This window comes from Leuciscus leuciscus (assembly GCF_965113295.1).
Source record: "Leuciscus leuciscus genome assembly, chromosome: 20".
Lineage (NCBI taxonomy): Eukaryota > Metazoa > Chordata > Actinopteri > Cypriniformes > Leuciscidae > Leuciscus > Leuciscus leuciscus.
In genome coordinates, this window is record NC_138744.1 from 30,357,177 (window position 1) to 30,367,982 (window position 10,806).

General features: G+C 34.3%; 1 protein-coding gene across 2 annotated transcripts in view; it reads left to right on the forward strand.

Annotated features, from left to right (window-relative positions):
• The window catches only part of cers2b (ceramide synthase 2b), a 38,296-nt gene extending 29,775 nt beyond the window's left edge, over nt 1-8,521 (forward strand). For both annotated transcript variants that reach the window (XM_082150448.1, XM_082150449.1), the window contains exons 9-11: nt 1,326-1,432; nt 3,453-3,606; nt 5,836-8,521. In XM_082150448.1, coding sequence (XP_082006574.1) covers nt 1,326-1,432; nt 3,453-3,606; nt 5,836-5,979 — 405 coding nt within the window. In that variant the 3' untranslated portion in view covers nt 5,980-8,521. The remainder of the gene's footprint in view (nt 1-1,325; nt 1,433-3,452; nt 3,607-5,835) is intronic.
• Nucleotides 8,522-10,806: the final 2,285 nt, after the last annotated feature.

Here is a 10,806-nt window from a genome sequence, read left to right on the forward strand (position 1 = left end):
TATATTAGTGGTTAAAGATCTGGGCATATTAGTTGTGCAGATCAATATATTAGAATGATTTCTGAAGGATCATGTGGCACTGAAGACTGGAGTGATGATGCTGAAAATTCAGCTTTGCATCACAGAAGTAAATTACCCTTTACAAAATAGATTTTATTTAGGAAACAGCTTTTTAAAATTACAATAATGTTTTCAAATATTTTGCTTTTACTGTATTTTTGATCAAATGAATTCAGCCTTGGTAAGCATAAGAGACTTTCAGAAACATTACAAAAATCTTATAGACCCCAAACGTTTGATTTTGGATAAAGAACTCATGACATGTACACTACCGTTCAAAAGTTTGGGGTCAATAAGATTTCTTTATGTTTTTAAAAGAAGTATCTTATGCTCACCAAGGCTGCATTTATTTGATAAAAAACTATTTAAAAAAAAACAGTAATATTGTGAAATATTATGACAATTTTAAACTGTAATTTATTCCTGTGATCAAAGCTGAATTTTCAGCATCATTACTCCAGTCTTCAGTGTCACATGATCCTTCAGAAATCATTCTAATATGATGATTTGCTGCTCAAGAAACATTCATTATTATTATCAATGTTGAAAACAGTTGTGTACACATTTTTTTTCAAAATTCTTTGATGAATAGAAAGTTCAAAAGAACAGCATTTATTTAAAATATAATATTTTCTAACATTATAAATGTCTTTACTGTAACTTTTGATCAGTTTAACTCATCCTTGGTGAATAAAAGTATTGATTTCTTTTATTTATTTCCCCCCAAAATAAAATTTTAATTCTTACTGACCCCAAACTTTTGAACGGTAGTGTTTAATGTTACAAAAGCTTTAGATTTCAGATAAATGCTGTTCTTTTGAACTTTCTATTCCTCATAGCATCATGAAATAAAAATGTAAATAACTGTTTGCAACATTGATAATAATCATAAATGTTTCTTGAGCATCAAATCATCATATTAGAAGGATTTCTGAAGGATCATGTGACACTGAAGACTGGAGTAATGATGCTGAAAATTCAGCTTTGATCACAGGAATAAATTACACTTTACTGTATATTCACATAGAAAACAGCTGTTTTAAATTGGAATAATATTTCACAATATTACTGTTTTTGTTTGTATTTTTAATCAAATAAATGCAGCCTTGATCTTGCAGAAGATACTTTTAAAAACATAAAAAATCTTACTGACCCCAAACTTTTGAACGGTAGTGTATATCAGTAGAAAAACCATTTCTGTCTCCCTCTATCTCTTCTATACACATCAGTTTCCCTCCCTCATATCATCTCTCTCTCTCTCTCAGTCAGCTAAGATGTTTAACTACGCGAGATGGAAGAACGCATGCAACTACATCTTCATCCTGTTTGCTGCGATCTTCATCGTCACACGCCTCTTCATCTTCCCTTTCCGGTACACATCTCATCTGTCTCTCTCTCTATTTCTCCACACACACATGTTGTCATCACCAGTTTCAATTATGATACAGTTGTTCTGTGGATATAAGCTAGATTATACTTTATAAGTAAAGCCAGGTGTTAAATTGTTTGATTGAGAACAAAGACAAAGAAGTAAGTGTGTGTAATACTTTAAAACATTGCAAATTAGTATGATTTCTTAGAAGGCAGCTGCCTATGTAGGCAGTAGACAGCAAGGCAGCTCACTAGGTTTTGCAACAGAGCTAATGGCAGGAGAATAGTTCTTACTCGTCATAAAGTGAAAAAGTATGACTTTAATCAAAAACAAAACCACAAAATACAAACAAAAAAAAGATGACAAATCCTTATGCACTGTATACGTTTTACTTGTGTTGTCTTATACACCTTAAACACAAGTTTAATCCTAAAGTCCGACCGAAAGAAGTCTAAACCGGTCTCAACATGTATATTCAAATAGGTAGGAGCGGCTCATTTAAATAATCCCCACCCACAGAATATGCCAAAAAAGGGGGCGTGGCCTGGTTGAGCTGCATTAGAGAAGACAGTAGCACTTTTCACACATACAGTCTTTACTGGTAAATTACCAGTAACAGATCATGTGTGAACAGGACCTTTTCAAATATACGGGAAGTTGTAACATTACCAGTTAATTACCGGTATATGCACTGTGTGAACACGGAATGAAGATTACCGGTATTTTGCACGTACGAGGTCAGAACGCGCTGATGTAAGAAGTTATATGGGCCAATCAGAAGCCGTTGAAAGAGCAGCTCTGGGCCATTCATAAAATTATGACGCGTTTACTCAGCACTGTTTACAATTGTCTTCAAATTGGAGTGATACTGAAACTAAAGCGTTTCTCCTCGTCTGGGCGGATAAAGAGATTTGGCAACAAAAGTTAGAGATACTGTCACGTATGATAAAAAACTAGCCTTCTCCTGGAACAACGCATTAACTTCCAGTTAAATGATATCATCACAGAGTTTACCAGTATTTTGGAACTGATGTGTGAATGGTCTGTTACCTGTAAAAAAACCAGAACGCTGTTGCTTGTGTGAACAGCACATTTTAAAATTTACCGGTAAATTCGTTCTGCCAATTTTACGGTAATTTTCCGGGATTGCTGTGTGAAAGGGGCCAGTGTTGTCGCTTTTAAAGAGACGCTTTTGTAAGATGGTTCACCACTCCTTAGTTTTTACTGTTACTGTTTGTGTTACCATAGTTTCCCCACAAGTATCGTGATTAAATGGTGGATACGGGTGGTCACCCTACTCCCGGTTATGGTAAGGGGCGTGACATTTCCCGAACACGCACTTAGTGGTGCCAATCTGGACAACACTGAGCCAGCTAACCAATCACAAAACATTTCAGAAGGAGGGGCTTCATCTAAACCGAAACTAAGCGGCGTGTACAGGCCAGACTGGGGAGAGAGGTGCTGTAATAATGTAAAATATGTGAAAAATTATGTTTTTTGAACAATCAAACATGAAAGCATATTCTAGTATACTACCCCAAAAACAATATCAACACTTAACAAAAGGGCATAATAGGACCCCTTTAAAGGCTATGGTTTATTGGTCTATTTTTACTACCACACAAAAAATATTATCCAGTTACTTGATTAATCGTCAAAATAATCGACTGATTACTCAATGACCAAAATAATCATTAATGGCAGCCCTAGATTAGTTAAAACATTTCAAAATGCACCCGTATTGTTTTGCATTTTGTAACATTCAGTGGAATAAAATACAATTTTTCCAGTCATATATCGTCATTGAAGATTTCTTAAAAATAGCATTAAAATATTGTCTCGTCTTGTTCTCATGTATCATCTCATCTCGTGAGCTAAGTGTATCGTCACACCCCTAATAAAAGGCAATTTCCCAACAGCGAAGTTGTGGCCAGTGAAAATGCTGAGTGGTTACTGAGAAAAAAACGTATTGTCAAGCCCTGCATATACAGTAACTCATGTGTTTCTGTCTTTCTCACAGGATCATGTACTGTACATGGGTGTATCCCGTGACCCTGTACCCTCCTTTCTTTGGATATTACTTCTTTAACGGGCTGCTGATGGTTCTGCTGTGTCTGCACATCTTCTGGGCCGCTCTGATCATACGCCTGGCCTTCCGCTTCTTGAGCAGTAATGTACGTCTGTGTGAATTCAGTTTTATCAGTAACAGATAAACAGTGTTTCCATTTATCTCATGAAAATAGTGAAAGGTTGTACACATGGGAGACCGATGCTGACTAAACACACATTTGAGAAAGGCAAATTCTCTGTAAAGTACGACTAACACATTTTCAGTTACCAGTTTGGTCCTTAGTTTATCATGTGCTGCTATTTCAGGATCAGCAGATCTTAAAGAGAGATTCTTACATTTGTATTCCCACAGCATAAAATAAATAATAAAAATAACACTCAAATAAATACACAAATGCATGTGAATTTAAATATATCTATTAAAAAATGTATATAATTTAGATTGGGGTTTTGCATCACAACTGTTACTATATTTGGCACAGATGAAACACTGGATTGACCAAACAGCATCCATGACTGAAACTCTCCTTATTTTTATTATTATCTTTATTATAATTTAAATAATTATATTGTAGGATCATTTGTCTGTGACTTATGAAGAAAAATTCTTATGTGGGGATTTTATTTATTTAGTTTTCTCACCCTGTAGTTCAGAGTGAGAAAGAAAATTAAACAAAGATAGTTCAATAATGTATTATAATTCTCTTTTAAAGTAAAAATAGTAAATATACTTTTAAAGTACATACTTAAGTGAGAACTGAATGTAATGCTTTTAATTCCATTTTAATTCCAATTAAATTAAAATATATTATAGTTGAAATTTATATTAAATGCAATTAGCTGAATTTTTTGGGACTGACTTAAGTAGGACGTACATATTTTATATGTTATTTCATAACTTATATTGTCTTTAAAATATGGTTAAAATGTTCTTCTGAATGTACTGCCATTTATGGTAAACTAATATATACTTTAATGTCATTTCTATTGAAACTAGTCAAATTTTTTGAAGGTTACACTTCATTTTAAGGTGCCTTTGTTACACTGTAATAATACATTTAAATACTGAGTAATATCAAGTAACTACATGTACTTACTATAGGGTTAGGATTTGGATTTGTTTTGGTTGAGGGTTAGTTGCATGTAATTATGCATAATTTACTCTTATTACTATGGTAAGTACATGTAAAATATGTAACAAGGACACTGTCAAATAAAGTGTTACCGAAAAGTGCCACGTTTTTAAATATATTTGTAATTACACATTTGTAATGATGTAGTTTGAATTTAGTATGTTTAAAATATATTAACTTTAAATGTAATTTTGAATAACACACTACAGTTAAAATTATACTCTCAAGCACTTAATAATAAGTGTACTTCTTTAAACAGAGACACTTTCATGACAATTTTTCTTAAAAAGTGCACTTTAATAATATCAGAATAAAGGTTTTCTTTAAAGTACATTTTATATAATTTTGTTTTAATAACATTTTGTTGTTTAATTAATATTGTATTATCTGCCAGTAGTTTAAAAAAAATTCAGATTTGAAGTACACTACAAGTGCACATTCAATACATTCTTAAAGGGATATTTCACCGATTAGCATTAAGCTTTGTATCAGTAGAAACCCGGTAGTATTTTCGAATGACCGTGCTTCCCTTCCTCATGTCCCCCTGAGACGAGAGATTTCTGTATTGTGTGTCTGGAAAAAAACCTCAGATGACGCAAAAATCATCATTTAGCGTCATCGGAGGCTTTTTTGTCCAGAGGCGAGAGACTACAGCCAGTAGGAGGAGCTCGTTCTGCATGTGTTCAACCCGCCCATAGGGGGATCTCACGATAAAACAGCGTCTTTTCAGTTTCGAGTCGACTAGTAGCCTAGTTGTATCATTTCTTCCGATACTGCCCTCTGTAACCGGTAGGCGTGGCTTGGGAGTGGCCTCGTAGGGCAGCGGAGCAAGTGCATTCTGGGAGTTGTTGTCTTTCATCCACATGAGCCAAAAATACATTTTCTGGCTTTTCTCAGTCTAGAAGGCACCAACTTCTAAAATAATTTCACATTTCTGCTACATAAATGACACAATTTAAATACACATTCATCTTTCCAGCGGTGAAATATCCCTTTAAGCACACTTCTTTTTCACAATGGATTGAGTCACTGTTTCATGAGTCATTATCACATTTATGCTTTATGCACATTAATAATTTTTTGAATATCTCACGTTTTGTTCCCTGGGAGATAGACAGTCATACAGGTGACAGAAGTTTCTATCCCTTTAAATCGGCTGTCTTTCTGTATTTGTGATTCTCTCCTGTTCTTACTCAACAGTCGTCGGTTGAAGACGAGAGGTCCGATAGAGACGAGACGGAGTCGGAGTCGGAAGAGGAGATGAAAAATGGAGAGATAAAGAAAAACGGACCAGCTCAGAATGGTCACGCTACATATAACAACAACCACTCTAAAACAGAGTGACGTCCTGAGAGGACAGGAGAAATGCTCAAAAACACAAACTCTCCTGAAGCAGAACCAAGAGGAGTGAAGAACAGAGGAACAATCCCAGTTTTACCAACAGATAATCGCTTTGTACACTACAGAGTACAGACAAACACGCACACACACACACACACACACACACTTACAGTAACAGTCATCACATGAACACAGGCACATCGATCCCAAGTGCCAAACAGAGAGCAAAGCTGCCTTACAGGAGCAGATCACCTAAAAATCAATATCATTTACTGATGTTGTTCCAAACCTCTATGACTTTGTTGGAGTTATTTATAGCAGAAGGTCCAAACTGCTCTTGCCTATAGAATGAAAGTCAATGGTGACCACAGTAGTCAAGCAAGATATTCAGTCTCGAAGCTTTTGTACGACTTGAAATGAAGCGCTCATGTCGTGCGGACTTCTTTTATGGTGCATTTTTGTGCATTCTAGAGTTAATTTTATTGTATGGAAGAGAGCAACTCAGACATTATGCTAAACTTTAGTTTTTTATGTCCTAAATAAAAAAAGCCATGTGGGTTGTGGACAACATGACAACAGAACACTTATTTTAGGTGAGCTGTCCCTTTAAATAGTGCCTTCCTTTGCCATCGTTTGCTCTTTTTCATGCCTTGCTTTTCTTGTGGGTTTCTGCAATCTCTTTCCTATGGAATAAAAAAAAGTTCATTGCGACTTTTTGTCTCACAATTCTGACTTTTTTCTCACAATTGTGAGTTTATTTCTTGCAATTTGGACTTTATGACTCGCAACTGTGAGTTTACATTTGACAATTCTGAGGAAAACGAGAAAAACTCAGAATTGCGTGAAATAAAGTCAGAATTGTGAGAAACTCAGAATTATGAGAAATAAAGTCAGCATTGTACGAAATAAACTCGCAATTGCTAGAAAAAAGTTTATATTTCACGATCTTTTTTTTTCTTTTTCTTATCACTCGCAGTTGCAAGTTATAAAGTTTTCTCAGAATAGCGGCGCTGGTTCCGGGAGTATTTTTTCCATCAATTCCCATAGGAATTTTTAAAAAGTCTTTGTTAAAGCGTTATAAGCCATGAACCAAGCCAGCCAGCTACGAGGTGAATTACAAACTTTGACTTTAAGCACAAAAGTATCTGAAAACTTCACAGCTTGTTTATTGCAAATATATACAAATATTTTAGTATTTTTAGAGCGTAGGGAGATTCGATTACATCATTGGCAGTGCTTTGTGAGAGTGGGCGGAGCTAAAGAGATCTATTGGTGTGTTTTGCTTTGATTAGTGGCATTTTCTGTACAGCATAACAGGCAATGTAGTTTTCCACCACAAATTCCATTGTTAAACACTATTATTTTGATATAATGTAGACTGATGGCTTCAACAGAATCAAATACCATCGATTAACAACCTCGTAGCTCACAGAAGGTCTGTCTTTAAAGGTTTATAAGTTCTCCCTATGGAGAAAATGAATGGAGTTTTTACTTCCGGAACCCGACTGCATCACTCTTTTATGAAATATGAACTATATATATATATATATATTCAGTCACAACTGAAGTACATTTGAATAATAAGCGGTTTAGTCTTAAGGTGCTTTCACACTAGCTAAATTTTGCTGGCAAAAAAATATCTCCATTGTCTATTGTCAATAGCGTAGCGATGTATGAACAGCTCACACAGAAGTCACTTAAATCAAGCAGATTTCTGTTTGTCAACGCGGCAAATCCATGTTCAATATGCGTTGTTCAAAGACTCTCACCCTCATGCGAAATTCCTATTGAAATGACTGGATTTCGCCCACACAAATTTGCCAAACAACTATACAGTGGGATTTTTTTTACTTCTATAAATACAGTACTTCCATCCATGTTTTATGTCATTTAAAAGTGCACTCAGTGTGTTTTCCTCACTGCATTGCACTAAAGTGTCAGTATAAACCCAAGACGACTGCCATATCAGCCAGCGCATTATACACAAGAAATGACTGAGTGCACCTTTAAATATCGCTATTGTGCCAAACTTTCTGACACAGACAGTGTGTAAACCAAAGGAAAACCATGCGTTACACTGACATAATGTAGTTTACATGGCAACACAAGATATTTTTTGACAGGCTAACCACTACCATAAAGTGATTCCACAATTTATAATATTAAACCCATATTTATTATTTTTCCTAACACTGAGCAAACACATAATGGATAAAGTTGTGGCATGTTCATTGTCACACAGATTCTGAATATTCACAAGCCGCAAACCAAAGAAAGAAACAATCTCACTCAAAGCGGCCAGTACTCTTTACATTTCCGTACAGATTCAATCATGGACTCTTGACTAACCTGCCTTATTTTAAACATCTCGTTCACACTGTCCTTCTCTGATTTCATCATTCCTCCCTTTGTCCTCTGTACGTTGTTTCAAATGCTGCCGAGTCAGATTACAGTGTTATCTTTATTTTGTATTTTTCCTGTGTTTTGTAATATGGTGATATTATTATGGAGAATGTTAACAATAAAATACTGAATGCGAGTCACACCTGATGTGTTTGTCTGATTTCTCTGACATACTAAAGCTCATGTAAAGTTTTTGATTATAATTGTAACTCTGTTAGTGTTATTGCAAATAATTAATGTACATATATTTTAAATGCACTACATTGCAATTTCATCAATTACATGTATATATAAATAGCTACATGGCATACAAGTTTCAGTAGAAGTGAAACTACATTTCAGTTTAGCATTATGAAATGACATAAAGGCCCGGTTTCACAGACAGGGTTTAGCCTAAACCAGGATTAGTCCATAGTTCAATTAGGACATTTAAATAATTTTCATAAACATGCTTAGAAAAAAAACATTACTGGTGTTCATCTTGAGACAAAACAAAGGCACTGATATATTTTAAGATCAGTCAGTGCAAGTTTATTTCAGTTGGAACAGCTCAGACTTACATTTTAGTCTAGGACTAGGCTTTAAAATTGTTTGTGAAACCGGGGGATAGAGTTGTACTTAAGTCCAACTAAAATTCAGCTAATTCAAATGAATTCATTTGTATTTAATTCCAATAACATTGCAATTAAAGTGATAGTTCACCCAAAACGGAAAATTCTATCATCAAATTCTGTAGAACACAAAAGAAGATATTTTGAAGAATGTCGATAACCAAACAGTTGATGCTTTCAATAGTATTTATTTATTTTTCTACTATGGAAGTCAATGGCTGTCAACTATACCAACATAATTCAAATTGTCTTATTTTGTGTTCAGCAGAAGAAAGAAATTAATTCAGGTTTGAAACAACGTGAGGGTGAGTAAATGACAGATTTTTCATTTATGGGTGAACAATCCCTTTAAGTGCTCAAAAACATTACATGGTTCACAGTTTCTGTAGTAAGCTACTCTTTTTCTAAGTATGCTAAAGTGTCATTATTTTTCACAACGGTCATAATTCGCGAAATCTGTCGTCTATCTGTATTTAGCGTTGTAGGACATTTTAAATGTCAAGTGAACCACTGAAAACTGTCAAAGTCAAGTGAACTTGAAGAGCCTCTGAATCGGAATGCGGCCCAAGAATTGCACGCGAAGAAATTTTCAATGAATGGAGGAAATGCCACTCGAGAGTCTCTTCCGTGTGGAGTCACGTGGCATCCAGAGGCTACTGCGATTGGTTACATTGTTTTATAAGTACTGTCACACTTACTTTGAAGTCAACGTTGAAAGCCGACTGATAATATTTGCTTTCTTAATGCACGTTCCTGTTTTATTTTGCATGATTCGTCAGTGCACGTTAATCAAATAATAATAAAAACAATAATAAAAATAATACTTAAATCTTGATCTGTTATCAAAATGTAAAAATCGTTTAACACTTTTCAGCAGACGTCATCAGTCTTCTCTAATTATTTAACCCCTTCCCTCCAACGAACTGTCATAAGTCTGATTTTCATTCAGGGTACATCTATATCATAACGTAACATATTTATAAGAAAAAGAAAAATAGCACATATAATGACTCCAATAATAAAATTCAAATCTCCACATGCATCAAGCTTAAACATAAAATACTATAGGTCAGGTTGAATGTTATATGCTGTTGTGTATGTTGTATTTTTTATATTTGGGATATGTTTTTGTATGTTTTACTACTACTACTACTACTACTACTTTTAGTCTGTAATTTCCTTTTTTTATTTTAGCATACTTCATTTGATATTTTATTGAAATAATTGTTTTACAAACAATATTGGCAGAGCAATAAAGTGTCAGTAATAACAATAAAAAGAACAACATTCAATTAAATAAAATATAATAAGATACTTTGAACAAGAAATGTCACCCTTTAGTATGGAAGCCCATTTCTCCCACATAAGAAAAAAAAAGAGATAATGTAGGTCATAATCATGACATAAAAAGTCGCAATTTTGACTTGAAATCCATAATTATGACTTAGTATGTCAAAAAATTCGGCTTTTAATGTTATGATCGAGATTTACTAAAGCATATTCTTCTGGTGAAATGGGTTCGAAACGCCGCACGCTGGTGACGCCTCCTGGTCAGTACAGTGTAAATGCAACAACAACAGGACAAACAAGCATAAAAAAACCTTTTACAAACACATTGAAGATGTTTTATTGAAAGTAAAATCTATCAAATGCAATTATCTAATCATATAATTAGATTAAATATCAAGTGGCTGTGTTATTTCATCAATTTTCATGGCTTGTTTTGTTTGTTCCATGGATGGCTCAGCTAAACAAGCCAATAAGAGACTATTAACTACTATTATTCTTTTTAATTTTACTAATGTCTAATTAAAAC